Source organism: Frieseomelitta varia, unplaced genomic scaffold, assembly GCF_011392965.1.
Source record: "Frieseomelitta varia isolate USP_RPSP 00005682 unplaced genomic scaffold, Fvar_1.2 scaffold_867, whole genome shotgun sequence".
NCBI classification, from domain to species: Eukaryota; Metazoa; Arthropoda; class Insecta; order Hymenoptera; family Apidae; genus Frieseomelitta; species Frieseomelitta varia.
The window spans coordinates 159,849-181,752 of NW_025110664.1; the positions used below are offsets into that span (position 1 = coordinate 159,849).

Genomic DNA, 21,904 nt, shown 5'->3' on the forward strand with positions numbered 1-21,904 from the left:
CACCGGCACGACGAGCGCTACTCTACTATACCAAGTGTCGCGTGTCACGTGTGATCACGTGCTGTATGCGAAACCGAAGTCGAAGGAGAGCCGCGCCGGTTAGTCGATCGGTCTGGCTAGTAGTCTATTTCTCCTCGTCGTCGAGCGCCGAGCGAGATGACACCTCTCGTCGTTCCTCGTGCTTGTTTCCCCTTTACAGCTGCGCTTCTAACGTGGCTCGGGTGTCGCGTGCTCGCGAACAAGAACAGTCTCTCGTCCGCCGCTTTCGCTTGGCCTCCTCTGCCTTTCGCCTCTTCTATCTTCGCCTCTGCTCTGTTCCTTCCTTCCGTTTCGAGTGGTGGTGAACGAGCAATTTTCTCCCTCTCTCTCTCTCTCTTCTTTCTTTTTTCTATCGTAATTATTCGTGATATGCTTGATTAAGTTGTAGTGACCGACGCAGCTCGGCCCTCTCTATCTTTCTCTCTCTCTCTCTATCTCTGTCTCGCGCTTAAGGGTGGCTCGAATGCACAGCAGCACCGAGAAATAATGCAGGACAGAAATAATACAGAAGGCAAATCAGATGAGGGGAGAATATAATGGGAATAACGGGAGACGCAAATCGATTTACAGAGGGTGCAAGGAACAATGAGAATCAGTGAAAGCTTAAGAGAAAGAGAGCAAGAAAGGTCGTTCAGCGGATGGAGAAAGAGAGTGGTTGATTGGCCCGTATGACTGTGCCGTGGTGCGAGACCGAAGTAGCACTGAAGTAATAACGCCGCGTTCCCCTGAGTTTATTCGTGTTAGCCGTCGCGAGGAATTGGTCCAAAGTGCGTTCTTTCTACGATAGTATCAATGACGGGGCCGCGACCTTTTGGCCACCCCGCAGTTTCCCCTCGTACAGTCAACCACCACCACCTCCACCATCATTATCCTCCTCGCCGTCACTACCACCATTTCTACACTCGAAAACACTACCTCATCGTCATCATACGTAAACATACAGTGTTTCTCCTCCTTCGTTTCTCTTTCTCTCTCTCTCTCTCTCTTTCTCCTTCATTCTCTCTCTCTTCTTCTCAATCTTCTTCTTTCCTTCTCTTTCTATGACGTGTCGTCGCATGTCGTGACAGACGATCGAGGGTTATCTCCTCTTATCTTTTTAATTCTGGGATAACACTTGCCAATGGGACATCATGTACGCTGTCAGCGTCGCGACCAACTGTACACGTTGTACCGGCGTTCGACTGTCAACATGTACGCGACAGATAACTGATTCGTATGTAATACACTGCCGCTGTATCATTGACTCTTTCGTCCTTCAATGTTCGTGAAATAATCCGTCGTGTCGCGCTAAACACAGCCTGATTGATAGAGACCGGCTGGTGTCAATCCGACCGCAACTCGACGACGAGCAGTCTGTCTGCGGAGCCGACCAATCGCTACTCCTCCTTTCGCCTTTTCTCTCATAGTGATCGCATAAAAGGATACCGTGTCTCTCTGCTATCGACCGGTGAGAAACGAAAACAGCGTTACGACGCTGATTTTTCATCCTGGAGGTTAGAAAACGATATTACAATGCTAACACGATTGTCACATGTGTATTTACTAACCCGAACAATTTAAATAATTTGTCTGATTTATATCGAGAGATGGCGAATTCTAAAAATTCTCTTTTTTTTCTCGTTATACTTTCTATTGGAATTTCTGACCTCGTCCTCGTGCAAGTAAGTACTTGGGAACTTGTTTTTCGTTGATTAAAGTCGAATAAAGAGAGCGATTAAAGAGGTAATTGCGTAATTAGCAGAACGACGTAAGCAGAGAAGCTGGAGAAGCTATAGCGAACAAATTTGGGGAGGTTTGACATTCTGACCTTGAAAATCTTCATTAATGCCACTGTCGCGCGTGCCTTTTATGCAGATAAGTACGAGTATCAAATTGTCTCACTGTGACGTATCATCCTGGTAAATATTTGAAGTCAACTTTGTTGAAATTACATACATGCATTTCTCGTTTCCTCAAGATAAACGAGACAGAGGTACTATGTACATTGGAAATGTTTCGCGAAGCTTTATCCAATGTTTGGAGATGCATGACTAGTAACAACGAATATTTAATATTCAGCAGTATGAAAAATTTGTCAAATGAAAAATAAAGGAATCCGTTCACACAATGTATTTGTGTTGATATCGTAGCTTTGATATCTCTGTCACATGACGTAACAACCATTTTGTTTAGCGTTAAATCCAGGGAGGAAGAATCTATCGATGATCTGAATAAAGCAATAGTTAATCTAGATTTCGGTTCAAAAGCTTACTTTCGTAGAAGCTATTTTTGAAGCCACAGTGATGTTATCACGTTATAAAATCTGTAGAATTTTTTTTCTTAATAATTATACTTATTGTGAAAATAAATGTGTACAAGTCAATTGTTAGAGAGACTAGAAACATGTACTTACATTTTCACTTTGTTTCTTCTTATTGGCCTACGTGGCACGATAGCTATAATTGAATCACATAGATTTCAAAACGATACGAAAAAAAATTTTTAATTATATAATTCCAAATGTAACTGGTTTTGCACCAGTTATTGGGGATATGAAACGTCTTGAAACAATAATTAATCGTAAGACATTTACATTTATCTAAATAAATAGCAATAATTGAGACATTAATCTATATCTTATGCACAAACAACAGAAAGACTTTAACTTTTGCGAACACAAAATATATTGAGAGGAATAAGACTTCAAAATAGCTTCAACAAAATTTTATCAATGTTTGATAGCTTTTACTATGCACAGTGAACGAAAAAAATTCTCTATTTATTTATTACTTTTTTTCTATTTATTACAGGAAATTTTGTTTCAGAGAAATTTGAATGTCGACCGATTCTTTTTCTCCCTACATCATTAGTATCATTCCAAGACACGGTTAAGATTATTGGAAAGTACAAATGTACTTCAAAAGCAAACTAAAATGTAGAACAAACAACTTAGTATTGGTTCAAACATTCATTGGTAGAAACTTGGAACTATAGGTATCTCTATCATCCTACAATGTACATACACGTACATAACCGTGGAAATACAATCGTTATACTCTTCTTCATTTACGTATGCAGTTTCTGTTCTCCAGAGCAGATACGAAAATTTGACAAGATTTTGTAACAAAAGACATTCGTCAAATAATCTGCAGAACCGATATTCGAGACATACATACAATAAATAATAATGTAAATTCACCGGAGAAAAATATTTACTTTTGCCAACTTAATTTTATATTATCTCTAAGTACGACGATAATACTACGGACTTGGACGAGCTTCTTGAAAAATCGCTACTCCGTAATCGTAAGTCACATTTGTTATATGTGTTCACACGAATAAATGAATTTAGTACGAACGTTTAGAATTGCAAACAATCGCATTTTGAACGAAAATTTGTTTTTTTTTTTTCTCTCGATTTTGCACGATAGATGCGAGTTGTAATTGAAGAGCTCGTGATAAAAAATAATCCTTTTAAGAAACTGAGCATACAATATACTGGAATCGATATTGCAGAAAATGATTTATATGACTAATTTATTGTCGTATAAAATTTAACCAAGAACTTTTAATAAAATCTTTATTAAAATCTTCGTCACGAGTTTTACAATTTTATGATTCAGTTACATACAACTCCTTTGCGATGTAACTACAGACGCGTCTACAATAAGTTGTATAGTATAATGAATATTTTATTTGAAAAGATTGAAATACACATATTGAACAAAAATTAGAAGTGGTCTTTCCCTCTTTTTTTGAAAGAAACAAGCATGGACAAACGGTCGTTTTTATTACAAGCCCTTCAATTGTCACAAATTAAATAACATAAATATTATTTTTTACGATAAATGTTCGAACACTTTCGTGAGCCATTGTGAATCGCATTAATCTGGTTGATTCTATAAAGAATCCCGGACTTTTCTGCTAAAATACATGTCTTGACGTTTCTCGAAGAGAGAAGGGATAAAAAAAAAAGAACGTTATCGTCACGTTATCGTCACGTGTTAGTATTAGCTAATAACAAGACGGAGGATAACGAAGAAAACTGGCACGCGTCGCGCACGCGGCCCCTTATTCCATGGTAAAAAAAAAAAAAAAAAATCGTTCCGCTAGAATTTAACGTAGTTGGGAGACAAGTGTCGAGTTGCAAATAATACACAATTGATCATATTATATACTCGGTTCGACCATGAGGAACTGGTAAAAATCAACGACGCATGGACGGAAATTAGACGGCTGCATCATCATCTAAACTTAGTCTATTTAAAGTACATAATACCGAGATGAATCTATATTTTTCGCATCGAGACACATGTTGCACAACATACTTTAGTATTTCCCATGTACGTGCTACAGTAGTTTTAATAATAAATTGATTTCAATATTTTTATAGATCAAATGTATCCGCGCTACTCAGAACAATCGTAGTTTTTATACTCATGGTATTTTTTTGTTATTCAAAATAACGTGTTATTATTTTACAGAATTGGTTGAATTTTTTATGTCGCGTATGAAAGTAATAATGTGAAAAGGCAAATGTCAAAAATGTCATGTTACAAAGACACGTGGATAGAGCATTAGCGATGTTTTGTAACGTTTCGTAACGTTTCGTAACGTTTCGTTACGTTTCGTTACGTTTCGTTACGTTTCTCCATAGATGGAGCTGGTCGTACGGTATATTTACATAAAGTCATAAATAAAGAAGAAAACTATAGTTATTAACTGTAATTTATTTTTTATATTAAATATTCTTCCGGATTCCAAAAGATTCGTAACTATTACGAATTTCGGGTCTGATCGTAGTACTTCGTGAAATTTCGGTGAAATTCGACGAACTTCGGCTTAATTCGGTAAACGTAGCATGTGCGTCGAAAATAAGCGCGAAACTGGTATGTACATTTTTTTTATTATTACATATATAGAATAGGTCGGAAATATACATAAACAAGAAACATATAGTACAAAATATTTAATTTTCTACAAATTAATTTTATCTAGTATATAAAAGGGCGTAAGATTCTTAATATAATTAACGCTATAATATTTAGTTTCCTTAAATTTTTTCTGCAAAGATGATAATTTAATATACTTAAAATATCAAGAAAATATTAGCATCAATTGTGTAAATACTTGTTTTATGCAATTTTACACCTGCACAGTTCTCTCAATAATAAATACCAGAAAAAAAATTAATGTAAACGATGAAAATATAATTTAGAGAATCAATACATTCGAAAGGTAACATTTAAAAAAAAATAGTGTAATTCGTGTTTGGTAAGCATTGAGAAATTGTATTAAAAGTTAATCAAAATTACAAAAGATACGCTTTTTGAAAACAAATACATTTTTATGTTTTAATAAATAAATATATGCAAGTTACGTTTATAATGCAATGAATTGCATAAATATGAATAACTTGAACAAGTCTTAATATAGCACTGTATTTTTTACAGAAATTTCAAAAACACAATGTCAAAAATAATAATAAGAACAGAGACTGCAAAATTCTATTCAATTCTGTTTCATGTGTCGATTATATTTGCACACATAGAAAACGCAGATATTCTTCAAATTGAAATATTTTCTAAACTTTTATTGTGAAAAGCGGGTTGAATTTACTATCACGAAAGAATCGTTTAACCAACAAATGGCTGACGTCCTGCACGTTGAATGTTTCAATGTACATACGATGACAATCATCGTCAATCACAGTCAAATGATTGACGTACGCACGAATGACCACAAAAAACAATAGAATATATAGAATGACAGGAACGAGAAACACAATGTATGCGCCTAATTCAAATCGTTTTGCTTTTGTAAATTTAATACATCCTTATCCGTAACAATACGACATTTGCACCCACCTCAAAAGACAAGCTTCCTCGTTTTATATATATAAACGGCAATATTAAACAGGCTATTACGATAATTGTTGTTGATATTTTGTTAAAGAGCTCGATACTAATTCGCGCACTCACATGTATACCGGCAATCCTCCGGTACTGGCTAGTGTTTTTACGAGAGACGTTCTTTCGAGAAGGTACCACTGGTAACTGGTTCCTTCTTCGCGAAGTTTCGGATAGCTGAAATTGCAGACCAAATCGATTGTTATGGCCTACAATAACTAACCGGCAACTAAATAAGAAATCGTAGAAAATTCCCTAGGAAATGTTGCAAATTTTTGTACCTATAGTTGAATTCCCATTTACAAATATAGGATCTTGATGTTGCTTTACGATACGAATGGCACAATAAAATTGATGTAGATGACATATATTATCTTTTTAAAGATGGAAAAACCTTTGAGTTTGGACACTTAAAGACTACTTGTTATTATTTAAATAAATACTTGCTTTTTTGCTTATGTCATACATTTTTCATTAAGAAACAAGAAATCAACGTCCAACATTTATTATTATTATTATTTGTGACATCTGTCAAATGAAAGTTTGCTTTCATAGAAATTTAAATTGGCTATCCTGTAAGCGTAAACTAGATACTGTACAGAAAATTATATCTTATTTTTAAACAACTAAGAATGATATATTAATTTACATTATATTTCTGTTATATAATTACTTCAATATTTAGTGTGTAATATGTATTCGATTATTTTAAGAATCATCTTGTAAGCAAAATTGTATATTTATTGATTTGCAAAACTACTAAATTCAAACCTTATAGAAGTATCTAGGGGGTAAACTCAAATCCTACCAATAACATTACGAGCTACGCAGTTTTGACAGCACATGTATAACCTTTTTGAAACTTGAGCTATCGTAAAAAAGAACAATTGTACTTATGTTCGATTAATTTTAGATGTTTTTTCGTAAAATAAAAGCTAAACAATATTGATATTGAAACCTTGTAAACAATAACAATAAATTTAACGTAAATTTATTTCTGACAGATATTTCTATGCTCATTGTTTATGAAATCTTAACATAAAATGAACGTCATTTGCTCTATATGTAGTGATCAGTTGGTGCAGTCTGATGATATTTTCTATACGAAATGTGGACACGTGTTTCATTTGCATTGTTTAACGCCATGGCTCGAAAGGTGAGGAAATATTACAAAATGAAAAAACATTAAACACTTTACAGAAAATACCTTGTTAGAAAATGTGAAACTTTGTCTTACAAAGTGTACATAAACTCCTTTTCCATAACAATATTTATAATTGTAATTTGTTATTTTCAGATCAAAAAGCTGTCCACAATGCAGAGAAAAAGTTACACAGAATAAAATACATAGACTTTATTTCACATTCTCAAACAATGATCTAGTTGAATCTCAAGGTTCAACATTACAAGAAAAAGTAGACAGATTAAAATTTCAAATTTTACTAAAAGAAAAGGACATTCAATATCATTCCTCAAAAAATGTTACTTTAGAAAAACAAAATGCTGGTTTGAAGCAAGAAGTTCGAAAATTAGAGAGTGAAATGAACAAAAAAAATGCAGCAATACATGCTTTGAAGGAGCAAATAAATTATTTCAAAGAACAAAGTTCTCACTGTGATAATTTAAAAAGAGAGATTAATCAATTAAAGAATAAGATTGAAGATCTTAGGCCGTATGTAATTACTATATGTACACACAATGTACACTTCATTACATATATATCAATGTTTTGTGTATTTTAGAATACAAGTGTTATTACATGCCCCTATCAGTGATGTTAGTAAAATGGTTGGAAAAACCAAAGATCCTCAAACGCTTACTATGTATATTTCTATTATGAAAAAGTCAGTAATGTTGTGCCTTTTTAAGAGCATGTTTTAAAAATTCATACTATTATTAACATAATTATATTTATAGGGAATTAATTGAAAAATTTAATAAATGTAAACAATTACGCATGAGTGTTAAGAAGCTCCAAGAAGAACTTTCTAAAGTTAATACGAAATCACCATTAGAACAATCAAAACGAATGTAAGATTTAAAAAATGTGTTAAATCTATTAAATTTATATGAGTATCATATATATATATATTATTATTATTATATACATTAGGGATTTAGAAGAAAAACTAGCATTTTCAGAAAGTAAAAATATGGCATTACAAAAAAGAGTTGATGAATTAGAGGAAATACTTGGCATTAATGAAAAAAGTAGTAGTGAATTAGAAGTTCAAACAGCAGAAGATGAGGATAACATTTGTAAAGGTATTCCAACTGAAAAAACATCAAAAGTATATGATCAAGATACCTCAAGTAAAAATTCTATATTGAATTGTACAACTAAACAGAAAACTGAAAAGGTTTGATATTGAATATAAATTAATAAGGATAATTCAAATCAATGATTAGTTATAATTATTTTACATTTTTTTACAGATATGCAATATTAAAGGTGTACAAGAGAAAATACAGGATTGTCAAATAGAAAATAATACAAATGGTTTAGAAATAGATTTATTAAATTGTAGCTCTTCCAAAAATTCTCCAATAGAATGTAAAAGATTAAAATTGTTAGATGACATAAACACTTCACATAGAACTGATAACGATAAATCCTCAAACAGTTATATATCAAAAAAAAGAAGGAAAAATAATACTAAAAGAAAAATGTCTGATATTGAAAACAAGCATGATAATCATGTGATTGATCTAACTTAAAAAGTTCCTATAAGTATTATATATTATTTCTTTTATATAAATCATTATTTATATTTTAGAAGTATATATAGTATTTTGTCATTGTAATTATTGGATTTTTGAGTTTTTAACAAATAAAATATTCTACTTTCATATTTTTTCGTCATTTAATTAATTTATAGTTATCTTAACATAGGAAAAGCAGTCCCAACAAATTTTGTACCCTTATTTTGCAATATATATGTTTGAATATAAAATTTAAATCCTGCAAAAAACAGTTGACACCTTTTATTTGGTCTTGTAAAAAAACAAAGTGTATAAAGTGCTATTTCAAATTCTGGGGTGGTTCCAATGAACATAGTTGATTTTTTACGTTTTCCAGTATAAGTGAAATATATTTCTAGAATGACAACTTTCTAAAAACCATTATGAAGTGATTTAATTAATTTTATTCATTTACATTTACATTTATACTTACATTAACAAATTTCTTCCAGTGGCCAAATCCAAAATAATTAATTTTGTTTGATAATTCTCCATAGGAAAAGAAAATCCAATTATGAAGCCCTATAATACCTCTACGTGGTTTTCTTTCTCCTACAAATACATGTTCAAATCCAGAGGAACCATTTATATTTTTACTCCGAGAATATAAATGAAACCAAATTTGTTTTAGGATATCTTTATGAACTTGTATGTCATTTTTAAAAAAACCTTTGACTGACAAAAAGGACATAACATGTAACATTATATCTGTTTTCATTAAATCATCAATAAATTCATTCTCTTCAGAATCTTTTGTCTTTGTTAGAACTTCTGGCTGATAAGTATCCAATTCATAGTTATCAAATAGCTTTACAAAAGATTTTATCATTGATATTGAAAATACATTAGATGATATATTTAACAATCTAAAATTAAAGAAATTAATTATATTTCAAATTAAAAAAGAAAATTTAGAAAATACCTTTGTGGAGCATTATCGCTAAAATTATTAAAGTTTATTTGTCCTTGATAATTTATATATACATTATTCGATAATTCATAAGAAAATTTATTATATAATTCTTCTGAAATCATCATTAATTCCATGTCACTTGTTAAAGACACATTTGTAATATTATTGAAATCTATAAGACGAACGAATATATTAAATACACGAGATAAATAAATCTTTAAATGCCGTTTTATTTCTATTTTATAATTACCATTTATTTGACGAATTGTAAGGGAATATATAACCACAAAATTTAATGAAACTAGTATATAAATAGAAATTTGAAAAATTTTATTCAACATTTTCTCAAAGTACCATATTTTAACTCTAAATAGTAAATAATTTAGGTTATGTCAAATGTTCCTGTTATTTGAAAATATTATATTTATTTAACTATAATGTAAAATAAACATATACAGATAATTAGTAATTTAAAAAATACTAAAAGTTCCCATTTCATTTCAAATTAAAGTAATTAATGATTTATATAATATATAATAACTTTTATGTGAAGAGACATTGTACAAAAAGATTGTTCAAAAATGTGTAGAATTTTGTATAAAAAAATCTTAAATAAATAAGAGTACTTATTTTTTAGATGTAATGCAGAAGTAAGTAAAAGAAGATTAATATTAAAAAGGAAAACTGTTCAAGAATGTTAATTTAACATAAAAATTCCTTTAAAATTATAATTTATATTTTTAATTTTTTAATGTTAAATATTTAAAAACTATATATGATATATATATAGTTAATGCACAAAGGTGTCGAGAATATCGAATACAAATTTTGTTTACAAATGGTTGACATTCGTTTACAATAGTGCCTTTTTAATCGTAAAAATGTCAAATCGAATGGAATATATAATTTCGCCATGGGAAATCGAATCATATATACAATATTTAAAAATTTCGGAGCTTGAAGATATTGGAACGAAAGAGTTAATTTTTCTTAAATATTACATGTTTCTTACACACTATAACTCACATATTATTTTCAGGTGGTTTGAATTTCATAAAAAGTTAATATTATTAAATCAACAAAGCGTATTAGAAATTAATGCCTTGCGAGAAGAAAGTACTAAAGAATGGTTCGTTTCTTTTAAAAAGGTAAAATATATTTAAATAAAACATACAGTAATTTCGTATATTAACGTTATTTTTTTTCTATATAGATTCCTATTCTTATATATGAAGCTATACAAATTGACATATGGAAGCATAAAGTATTTCCGCTTTTAATAGAAATAAACGAAGAACCAAAAAATACTTTTATGCTTTACACTGTATTTTATCACGAAGATATTGCCGTTTCATTATTGGAAAACGTGTTATTTCATTGTGAAAGTGCAGAAACTATAAATGATTCTGCTCTTGACCTCGTCGATTATGCTGTTAAAAATGTATCTTTACTTCTCGATATGCCTAATATCGAGATTTATGAAAATGTAAAAGATCCAAAGTAAGTTCGTTAATACTCGACGTTATTTTAATAAGAAAATGAAATTGAATAATAATGGTAATGATTGTTGTAATTAGCTCATGTCTTGAAGAAATACTTGAAAAAAAGAAAGAATTTGAATTTGATATCGGCATACGTTGCATTTCAATACTCCGTTACTTGGCTGAATACGCAGATAATTTACCATTGTATGTATTATCACGATTATTAGCTATACACGACGTGCCCTATTTACTTGTTGAACTTATTGAAAGACATCCGTGGAGTAAAGAAAATGCGGAAGGTAAGTAGTATTACATGTGCATTAAAAATTCTGAATACGATAAAACTGTTTATCTTTAAGGAAAAGATGTGATATATAATAGTGGTTGGAGAAAAGTAAAATCAAGTGAAGAAGGGAAAATTTCTAAGATAGAAGCACAAACTTGGCTTGGTTTAAGGGAATTATTGCTCAACCCCAAAAGTGCATCCTACTATGAAATTACTGAACATAGATTTTCTCAATTATTAAAAGTATTCTAACATACGTTACATTATATATCTAACTTTATATATTGTATTATAAAAAAAAAAACTTGTTTTGCTTTAGTTACAGAAATATTTACACGAATATGTACTAGATCAAATTTCTCCTTTAATAGACTTAAAAAGATGGTTAAATTATTTAAGTGTATCGTCAGCTAACGCTAGTGCACCACAAGCAGTAAATGTGGAACTTTTACCACAGGTTGAAAATTGTTCAATTAACTTTGGTTTCTTAAAATATTAAATAAATATTTTAATTATTTTATTAGATAAAATCATCAATAATGGAGAAATATCATAAAAAATGGAAGAAGTTAGCAAAATATCAATCAAAATTTATATACAGTACAGATGCTGATTACATTAAAAACACTGCTCAAATTCTAAGTGATGCGTATGATTTAGAGAAATTGGATTGCGTTGATATTAAAGAATGTTTTTTATGTCATGAAGAGGCAAAAAAACGTTGTTCTAAATGTAAAGAAGCTTGGTACTGTGGAAGGTATACGTTTTTTCATGTATTTATAAAGCATTATTACCTTCTTTTTTAACAAAAAATATCATTATTTACAGAGAATGTCAAGTAAAAGATTGGGTAAAACATAAGAATATCTGTGACAAAATAACAAAAAATGTAGAGTATGAATAGAAACATTAAGTTCCTTTTATGAGGAAAAAACGTTTCATTACCTTCTCATTGTGTAGTTTTCAGTGTTAGTCAAATAAAGAAATTAAAAATAAAAAATTAAGAAATGAATAAATCATACATACGAACTTATATCCAATATTTTATTAAAACTTAGTGTACAGAACTTTGTTTCACATATTCCATTACAACATCTTTTGCAGGAGTATCTTCCCCAAAGTCCTGAAAATAAATAGATTGCTAAACAGAATAAGTTACTAATATTAAATTATTAAAATCAGGAAAGCATTATCGCAGCACAGTTTCTTAATTATCTCTTAATTAGCACTTAATTAATTATCTCTCAGTAGGAAGAGCCTTTGTTTTCATCACATATTTAAAAATTAAATTTTACACAATTTATACCTTTATAACAACACAGGAACACCCAACAACTTTTCGAGCTTTGCCAGCACTATCAATTTTGCAAAGACCAGCCCATTCGCCAAGTTTTTTATTATTGTCTACCCTGATTAAGGGAATCTGATGTTCATTGCATAATGCTTGTACTAGTTTTTTATACATAGGTTCATCACAATTTTCTGCTAAAATGCAAAGCATGGCTTGCCTCCTAAAATATAACAAATAAAATATATATAAAAACAAATCTAATATTGACATAAATTACAGAATTGTTATTTAATGTATCAGATAGGGTTATAAACAGCATTATTAATTTTTAAAATGGGTTCTTTCTCAGTAGAGGGAACCTATTATCATCATAATGATAACATCTATGATCATCTATTTCTATTTCTTACTTTATCAAAATATAAAACTTATTCAAATAAATTATTTAATAAACTCACTTGTCTAATGCTTTAGCAGCTTCATGAAGACCATGTACAACACCATCATGAATAAGTGCATTTTTAAGAACTTCTTGAAGGGCCGTATTTACATCCATTGCACCTCCTGCTGTCATAGCAGAAGGTCCATCATCACTAAAAGTAAAAGAATAATTGAAGTCTATTTATGTAATTCTTCATATAAAATTTTTAGCTTATGTAAATTAATGGTTATTTGATAATTTATATACAAAATTAGTTTCAGTAAATTTCAATATCCAAAAAATGTACAATGAAGACAAGTATTTATTATCTTAACTTAACACTTCTATGGTTTTAACTTAATATAAAAATTTAACTTAATATTTTTTCAATATAAAAACTTGATATCAATATTTTTATAACAAGTATATAAAACATACTTACTTTTCAACATCTGACATGTTTTTCACGAATTAAAAACTGAAATAATAAAATAATATTAGTGATACTGTCTTTAAGTTTACAGTTTACAATTTTTTCAAGTAAAAATTATGATGATGATATTGTAATAAATTGATTTTTAAGTCGCCGCTCCACAGCATGCTTCTTTATACCTTTTCGTGCAAAGAAAGAGAAATGGCGTTTAAGCACACGATCATTAACTAAACCATAGACATAGACATGCCATCATATACGATTTCATGTCACATTTCGAAATACTAATTTCCTGAAGAATTATTTCTTACGTTCTTTGCGACTTATTACTCCAGAGATTATTTTTATCAAAACTAAAAAAAAGAGAAATAATATATTACTCAACATACTGAATAGAATTTGTAAATCTTTATATATTCATGTTGTTAAATGGAATACAAAAAGAAAATTTAATTTTAAGGATCCAATCGTAAAAATTAATAAATTAATCTTTTCGATTAATTTCTTTACAAATAAAAATTTTATCAATTTATAGTTATTGAAATACTAGCGCCACGTAGCGATAAAATAGTACCATTGAATAACTGGGATCATTGACTAAAAACAGAACAGACTGGACATTAAATGGGACTTCGTGTCTCTGAAATACCGACCAGGAAAAAGATCATTGGTTTTTCAGCGCACTCTACGCTTAAACATTGACTACTGGTACTATTAAGACAGATGTGGTATATGAACCGAAGTATAACCGAGAATAGAATCGATAATGCCAAGAATATTCTTCAATTGAATTTATTCTTCAAAAAATTAAATTTTTAACCTAAATTCGGTTTTAACCTAAAATTAGACCAAGGTTTAAAAAATAAAATTACAGACGTAACATTTTTATAAAAATTTTATTCAATGAACGAAAAGAATTACAGGAAGGAAATGTTTGTTTTTTTTTCAATTTATGCAATATATTTTTGTACGAAATTTTTGTGCGTGCAATAATTTTAACTTTAATAAAGATTACAACATCGCCTTTGAAGCGGTGAAATTTTGCAATTACCTATTGCAATTTTCGAATAATATATAATCGATGTTTCTCGTAATCGATCTAATCGATCTAATCGATCCAATATTGAATGTAACGTAAAACTGTCAGTTTTAGGCAGGAACGTGACAGAAAAGGTAGCAGTGGCACGTAAAAATATCGAAATCATAATTAAAAGTATCAATTCTAAGAATTAATAAAATAACTAAGTAATTATAAAAATCGAAGAACGTAAAATTTATATTTTCATATATAATTTCAACGTAAGTAAAATTTGTTGATCTCTTGGATAGAATTTGAAAAGAGAACGAATAACTATGGTATTTGTAGGATTTTATTTTTCTAAAGTATTCATTAAATAAAAAAATTATAAACTGTACATTATGATAGAAGTAGTAAGTATAAATACAATTCTTACATACTGAGAACTTAACACGAAGAAAACACTATTGCTTCATACATGCCTGTTTGAATATTTTATCATATGTACAATACTTTTAGTCCTTCCTACCAATAGATACAACTACGATTATTACTTTTCTATCATACCTGCTTATTTCATACTTAACATTTAATTTATACATCACACTAAAAATCATTAACTGTGCTTAAAATAAACCTATTAATTATTAATTATCGCTGAATGCTTAAATTTATCTTTTCAAATTGTATTGCAAGTTATATCTATTCGTTAGAACTTTCAAAACAATGGTAAAATTTACAATTGCTTTTATGCATTGATATAGATACTTATCGCGAATGACTTGGTTGTTTAAAAAATTGTTCACATTGTCACAAAGAGAAAACAACCAACTCTGTGCTACGTTGGTGGAGAGTATCTGTGATAAGGCCAACAATAATGTGGTGGAGGTGGTGGTGGCGGCGGAGGCGGTGGTGCTGATGGATGTTGCGAACTCGACGGTCCTGTCGGATATAGATGATGAGTATGATGAGAATGATGAGGATGACAATTCGCGCCTGTACCTCGGTTCGCTGGTGATCCCTCTAACGTGACACCAGCTTGAGTTTGACATGCCATCATCAACCCGTGAAAATCGAACTTATACGCGTATCGTTTCCCGTGCACTTTCGTCATGATATTTTTGTCGTAGTAATACCTGCGAAACAGATAACGGCAATGATTCTAATAATTCTTAGGAATTGTTAGGAAAGGACCAGTGACGCTACACTTTGTAGCATCGTGTGAGTTTTAACGCTTTTAGTAAATTTCAACGATTGCAATGCCCAACAGAAATCCATGTACAATTAAAATAAAGACGAAGCATAAAGATGGTGTAAACATAAAATTCGTGTTTACCTGAGCGCCCGTGATAGTTTATCGTAGTTCATGTTCGGTTTACTCTTCCGTTCGCCCCATCGGCGCGCAACTTCGTCCGGATCGGTAAGTTTGAATTCGCCGTTCGAGCCCTCCCACGCGATACAGGATGAGTTGGACGAATCCGAAAGCAGCTCCAGCAGGAATTGCCAGAGTTGAACTTGTCCGCCTCCGACCGCCCCGGAACCCACGGCTCCAGTTGTCGATCCAATCAGGGAGCAAGTTCGTTGGAGGAGGCTGAACCTCTCTACGAACAAGAAGCAGAAACACGCATGCACCAACAGACCTTCACTTCCTCGAGGTCGATTCGTCGAAACCTTGAGAGAATAGTGATGGTTGCGATCATCCTTTGCTTGTCATCTTCCCTCTGCCTTTTTAATGTATTTCGTTTATCTCATGTTTATTTCAACAGTGCTTTTCTCTGTGAATATCTTCCAAGTCGGAATTTCAAATGATACTTGGCAGAAAAGAAAAAATTTTGGTATGTACGAGGGATTCATAGGATTTGACGACAGAATCATTTGCCAATTAATAATAATGTTAGAAAGTCGACAGAGTTGGTGATACAGACACAAATTTTATTTCAAAAATTATTCTCAATTACCGCTGTTAATTAGGTATATAAATATTTATTAATTTAACATTTCTGACTAATAGGCAATTCGGAATATGTAATTCTAAAAGAAATAGTTACGTTGCAATTTAAAAAATAATATTACTCCAAAATTATATCACTTCCAATTAATTCCAATGATTACGAGAAATATTTATGAAAATTATTTGAATTGACAATGAAATTAATTATTACAATATTAGCATGTAATATAAAACAATATGTTTGATAATAAAGTAACTTAAATTTTCTTTTTTAAACTATGAAGTTTCAAGAAGGATAACTAGACAGCAAGCTTTCATTTCTCTTTCTTTTCTCTTTAAATTTTTAATTTAACAGGAAATTTAGAGCTATGTAGTAACAGATACCGTTGTAAAGAATGGCAGCTGTCGAAGGATGGAATCTGCTGTCCTGCTGAAGATGCAACGGATGTGTTTGAATTCTCCACATAACGCGTTCAACTATATCGTGAGCCTAATCCTTCACCGCGTGAGCAACGGTGATCGGCTGGCCCGTTGTTAATCTCATTACGAAGGTACGTAATACGAAAGCCATTTTTCTTTATTGCTTAATCCGTCTTTTCAGTATTAACTAGAATTTAATTTCAAGATAATTTGCCACAAATTTGAAGACTGATATCTATAAATAATTCTTTTCATAGCAAACTCTATTATTAAAATACGTGATTTATTCGAAATAAAGTTCATTTTTAGATTAAAATACCGTGATACGTTTCGATTCACAAAAATATTGCACAAGTCAAGATGAACACGAATATTCGAATAATAACTTTTTCTTTCTTTTTATTATTTTATTTAATCACTTTTCATATTTTATTCCAGAAAAATTGAAAAACAATATTACACAAGCACTGCGTTATGGTATTGTGTATTTGAGGATTCAGATTTAAAATTTTCCCGCGATAACAAATACGATTTTGAATGGTTATCGAGTACCTAATTGAAAATAATAATAATAAAAAAAAAAAGACAAACCACATGGTTCACGTATTTTATACGCACAAATTGTATACATTCACAGATGTGATCGTGTGATAAAACGTGGTAACGAGCAGAATAAAACGCACCAGACGGAGGACAGAGAGTAACTGAGCGACCTTTGCCCCCGGTGATTTCATCCCTTATCGCCCCCACTCTGATTCCCGCGAACGGAATACTTTTACTCGTTTGTATTACGCTGCTGGTTTCAACCACTCTCATTATCCTAAAGATATAGATATCGAAATCGATAATCAAATTCAAATTCTCAAACAATTTCACATTTTTGGGATCTTTTCCTGGTAACGCTTTTCATACTAATAGAGTTCCCCGAGAATACTTTCATTTTTGGTTGTACCTTTAATTTGACTTTCCTACGAAAAGGAAAACAATTTGCGCAAGTTTACAACTCACGCTTCGAACGTTGAAGTTGACGAAGTTTCTAATCAATGTGCAACAAAGATGAAGAAAGAAAGGAATTTGACAAATGAAAGGAAGAAACTCTTTCGCAACGCTTTCTCTCTTCGTCACCAGACATTTCAAATCTTACTCGAACAGAAGTCGTTTTATATGACCGCGTATAAACTGAAAAAGAGCGAGAACTATACTTGAATATAGGCATAGGTACTAATGACATTTGTCGGGGGTGTTGACTCCGACTGACAGAGATTTCAAGGTGTTTCCAGTTATGCGACGTGCCATGGTGTCGCGTGAAATTATCATGTATACGGCAGGAGATTCGGGGGGATGTTTCGCGCTCATCAAGAAAACAATATAGCCGCACCCTGTGGCGAGCTTACCATCCCTAGCCCGTTAGAGTTTGCTATCCCCTCCCCTGACGATGTAGATGGCAAAGGAGAAGGGTGGTAGCGGTTACTGCAAGGCCGTAACCCCCAGGGTGGCGGTACCACCACCTTTCCGCCGTCCTAAACACTCGATGGTTTATTCATGAGAGCTCTCTCACCACGATAACACTGATTCGTTTAATAAACGGCCGCTGCCGGGCGCGGAGTGTGCCCCCAAGAGCACCTACAACGTTATTCAAACGGACAATATATCTCGGAGGCTTACACTGCCAAGACTCTGCCTCTTCTCGCCTCTTTTCGCCCGTTCGTCGGCCAAAAGGTAGATCGCTTTTTTTCATTCTTTCTCGCCGCTGCCACATCATCTCTAGCTCCTGCTCTTTGCTCGCGCGCGCAGAACGCCCTTCAACGCGAATAACTTTTGCTCACTTCCTGCTCGAGATAAGTACTTACTCACTTTTTGATCTCCAGATCTGCCCTCCGCGTCCTCACGCGTCTTTACGCTCTCTATTTCTGCAGGTTTTCGTATTGGAAGATTGAATTCTTTGAAGCTATAAAGTTCAATTGGATCGATCGTTTGTTATCTAGGATTTAGAGAAGTTATGGGGGAAAGCGAATTTGATTAAGGTAACGATACAAATTATTATCAGAGTCTCTTTGTTGTTAAGTTTGTTGAAAGTTCGAGGTGGATGGAAACGAATGAAGAGAGGAACGTGGCTATTATCGTCTACCATATTTATTTTCCTGCCGGACCCTTCTTATCTCTAATAGATCGCGCCCTCGTTAAAGCCTAAGATAAGGTCGAAATGTTCGCGAGTGGACTAGGATCTACCCTGGGGAACGGTTAGCCTCTTCCGGTCACTTTCAATCCGACCTGGACCCCTATTAACCTTCCCTAAGCTTCATGAATCGCGTGTCATTTGGATTTACTGCGGGAATTCTATCCTTAATGCTTACACTTACTTTTACCAGTTATAATAAATGATCCCAGTATGTTAATTTCTAACTTTGGATTTAACGAAAAACATACAAATATTTATAATGTAGTCTATTCACATTTTTACGAACGCAATTGAAGATATACAATCTGAACGAAGATTTCTTTCACCTATTAAATATTATAATAGATATTGTATTAACTTAAGGGCCTGTTATGGAATATGTGATCTATTTGATAATGATATTTGGACATGCAGATACCTGTTTCTGTAGCAGTAAATATCTCAACAAATTCATTCAATACTTGTTCATTAAAACGAAAACCATAGAGACAAATATATTACATAGCTCGTATTGTAAATCGAAATAACACTTTTTCATACAACAATGATCAATAATATTTATTGCGATCGCTAAAGTTTGTCTTTGTTTTAAAAACGACACGGCAGATTTATGCTATTTTTATGATTACTTACCATCAATTTTCTCTTCTTGGAACAAATCTGGCGTTTGTATACCGGTTGCCTGGAACCGAAGATAACCCAGGTGTCGGGCTAAAATTTTTCCACCAGGAATAGCTTGCCAATGATCGGACGACAATGTTAATAACTCTTTGCCCGTTGATGGAAATTTCATTGTGCTAGGTGCTGGCTTTATAGAAAACGCGTTGCTGCACCATGAAATCCACGATGCGATGTGACTTGAGTTCCATTCCGACGGATCTGAATAATACATAATATTTTCTAGAATCTTTGTCTGTTTTCATCGAGCAAAACAAATAAAAATAATTACCAGACGGAACCATCACCGGTTCCGAGTCCATATTGTCTCCTTCGATCTTTCTTTAAGATACTCGATTCGCTTTCAATTTCACATTTGTGTTGATTTCTCATCGATATCATAAGTTTCAAGTTTGCTCGCCAACATATCGTCAAATCATACATTTTTCTCTAGATTCATGCACCTATACGTCATTTGTAAGTTGGACTCTTTATATATCTGATCCTATGCTTAAAAATTCTTTTTTGATCGTGGATTTTGCGTGTTTCTCGTTATACCAAAATTATTCACTTGTCAATTCGCTTTAGATGGAACTGCTCGATATAGTCTTCCGTTTCGTTCTTTGAGAAATTGTCCTGCGCTTTCATTTCTTCACGATCTGCAAATATGACTGCAATCTTCGCAAACTGTCCATGATTCATCGAGTACATAAGTACGTGTATGTGTGTACATATGTATGTCGATCATGTACGAATCGCTTCATATTTTAGGATTGATATCCTTCTTCGAAGTGTAGATAATACCTACTTTAAAACATGTTCTCTTAATCTTTAACTTGTATCATTCTTAATCTGATTCTATAAAGCGTAAGTGATACATTTCGATCGACAAGATTCTATTTATTTCCACTCAGATACGTATAAATATTTTTTCTAAAAAAGAGTTTCACTAAATATTATTTCTTTCGTATTAAATTTGAGTCGTTCTACACCTCAAGAGTGCTCCCAAATTATTTTCGTCCAAAAATACTCTCATGTATAGTAAGGTAGCAGGTAACTACTGTTGAAATTAGTGTGATTTCCACATCGACCGATTCATGCGTTTCCTCGAAACGAGCCACATGCGTCATCGGGGCTCGTCGATTTCTCCGGTGAATCCTTACAGTACTTCTGACGTTATTGCATGTTGTGGCAGTTCTGAACGAGAAACCGGATGAAAAGGACTATTCACTGGCCGACGTATTTCCTCGGAAATAGGACTTGGATAATTTGATCAACAGATCAAAAACGTTCGAAGTGTTACTTAACATCAGTTCGTGAAAATATCGAAAGTTATCGATTTTGAGATGTTTGTTTTCTTACAATAAGTTACGAAGGCGAAATTAATTGTCGTGAAAACGAATGTTTCACTTCATATGATAAATTTTATGAACTGTACCGTTTGATGTGACTCGTTACTCTTAAAAATTCTAACGATTCATTAAGAACTCGAATGTGCGTTTCTGTGAAGAATGATTATAATCTGAATACGTCGATGTGAAAATGTTTTTCGTTTTAAAAAGCTACCGAGAAGATTTTATTCGTCCAATCTTTTCTTTAACATCTCAACGAATGTTACGCAATGTGATGAAATAATTTTAGTTTGGAAACATTGTATTTTGTAATACTTTTTTGTAATAGCTGTCTTTATAGATGTAAAAGAGCAAACATTACGTATACATTACGACGTATATGTATGTACACATAAGAAGATGTAATTAATTCGTCAGAAATGTTCTCTCTAATAAATTAACTGAATAATAAATAGCGATTTCAATCGCAACCGGATCTTCTCTAAATTGACCCATTTTCAAAATAGCCTTTATTACGTGTAAGAGAAAAATCTCTACTCAAGATGAAACAACACATCCGACACGAAGAAAATTGATTTTCACACTGATTATTGCTCGCATTCAACTTTTCACGTATGCGTACGAGCATCGATGCGATCGATGCAGAATTGCCGATGAATTTCACGGGTTACATCGTCACGTTCCAGATGAACACTGTCCGTGAATGGAGCTGATGCTGAAGGTCCGATTGGCGGAGTACGGATTCCCGGAACCAAGAAGGAGACCGGTCAGTTTCGGGGCGTACATCGCCAACCGCTGAATCACGTTCAATCGGCCATCTTTACCTATTT

At 32.2% G+C, this 21,904-nt stretch overlaps 6 protein-coding genes across 21 annotated transcripts in view; 2 read left to right on the plus strand and 4 right to left on the minus strand.

Annotated features, from left to right (window-relative positions):
• The window catches only part of LOC122536711 (alpha,alpha-trehalose-phosphate synthase [UDP-forming]), a 39,455-nt gene extending 33,311 nt beyond the window's left edge, over positions 1-6,144 (minus strand). The window contains exon 1 of the mRNA XM_043669290.1: positions 5,886-6,144. The gene's annotated coding sequence lies outside the window, so the exon portion shown is untranslated. The remainder of the gene's footprint in view (positions 1-5,885) is intronic.
• LOC122536714 (E3 ubiquitin-protein ligase TRAIP-like) lies at positions 675-8,777 on the plus strand. 13 transcript variants are annotated; one of them, XM_043669297.1, is made up of 9 exons: positions 1,094-1,230; positions 1,337-1,532; positions 1,781-1,937; positions 6,997-7,083; positions 7,225-7,599; positions 7,670-7,771; positions 7,845-7,958; positions 8,041-8,287; positions 8,364-8,777. In XM_043669297.1, exons 3-9 carry the CDS (start codon positions 1,864-1,866, stop codon positions 8,643-8,645), a joined length of 1,281 nt encoding a protein of 426 aa, XP_043525232.1. In that variant the 5' UTR covers positions 1,094-1,230; positions 1,337-1,532; positions 1,781-1,863; the 3' UTR covers positions 8,646-8,777. The 13 variants fall into 13 exon arrangements, with proteins under 13 accessions (XP_043525236.1, XP_043525237.1, XP_043525234.1 ...); XM_043669298.1 differs by having other exon boundaries at positions 1,109-1,252; XM_043669301.1 differs by lacking the exons at positions 1,094-1,230; positions 1,337-1,532 and adding an exon at positions 675-806 and having other exon boundaries at positions 1,778-1,937.
• Positions 8,778-8,806: 29 nt separating this feature from the next.
• Positions 8,807-9,960, minus strand: LOC122536716 (poly(U)-specific endoribonuclease homolog). 2 transcript variants are annotated; one of them, XM_043669309.1, is made up of 4 exons: positions 9,833-9,960; positions 9,592-9,754; positions 9,103-9,535; positions 8,807-9,040 (listed from the first exon to the last, which is right to left on the minus strand). In XM_043669309.1, exons 1-4 carry the CDS (start codon positions 9,921-9,923, stop codon positions 8,807-8,809), a joined length of 921 nt encoding a protein of 306 aa, XP_043525244.1. In that variant the 5' UTR covers positions 9,924-9,960. The 2 variants fall into 2 exon arrangements, with proteins under 2 accessions (XP_043525244.1, XP_043525245.1); XM_043669310.1 differs by having other exon boundaries at positions 8,898-9,024.
• A 177-nt stretch (positions 9,961-10,137) lies between these two features.
• Positions 10,138-12,294, plus strand: LOC122536713 (zinc finger MYND domain-containing protein 10). Of its 2 annotated transcripts, none has more exons than XM_043669294.1 (8): positions 10,138-10,232; positions 10,622-10,730; positions 10,796-11,082; positions 11,160-11,365; positions 11,426-11,595; positions 11,672-11,809; positions 11,877-12,109; positions 12,181-12,294. In XM_043669294.1, the coding sequence occupies exons 1-8, from the start codon at positions 10,225-10,227 to the stop codon at positions 12,254-12,256; spliced, it is 1,227 nt and encodes a 408-aa protein (XP_043525229.1). In that variant the 5' UTR covers positions 10,138-10,224; the 3' UTR covers positions 12,257-12,294. The 2 variants fall into 2 exon arrangements, with proteins under 2 accessions (XP_043525229.1, XP_043525228.1); XM_043669293.1 differs by lacking the exon at positions 10,138-10,232 and adding an exon at positions 10,329-10,561.
• An 81-nt stretch (positions 12,295-12,375) lies between these two features.
• Positions 12,376-13,777, minus strand: LOC122536717 (40S ribosomal protein S12). The gene is made up of 5 exons (XM_043669311.1): positions 13,677-13,777; positions 13,507-13,542; positions 13,102-13,236; positions 12,659-12,863; positions 12,376-12,475 (listed from the first exon to the last, which is right to left on the minus strand). The coding sequence occupies exons 2-5, from the start codon at positions 13,521-13,523 to the stop codon at positions 12,407-12,409; spliced, it is 426 nt and encodes a 141-aa protein (XP_043525246.1). The 5' UTR covers positions 13,524-13,542; positions 13,677-13,777; the 3' UTR covers positions 12,376-12,406.
• A 1,160-nt stretch (positions 13,778-14,937) lies between these two features.
• On the minus strand, positions 14,938-20,585 carry LOC122536700 (DNA-binding protein D-ETS-6-like). Of its 2 annotated transcripts, XM_043669274.1 has the most exons (5): positions 20,015-20,585; positions 19,699-19,944; positions 15,852-16,116; positions 15,518-15,651; positions 14,938-15,457 (listed from the first exon to the last, which is right to left on the minus strand). In XM_043669274.1, exons 1-5 carry the CDS (start codon positions 20,043-20,045, stop codon positions 15,354-15,356), a joined length of 780 nt encoding a protein of 259 aa, XP_043525209.1. In that variant the 5' UTR covers positions 20,046-20,585; the 3' UTR covers positions 14,938-15,353. The 2 variants fall into 2 exon arrangements, with proteins under 2 accessions (XP_043525209.1, XP_043525208.1); XM_043669273.1 differs by having other exon boundaries at positions 14,938-15,651.
• Between the last annotated feature and the right edge of the window lie 1,319 nt (positions 20,586-21,904).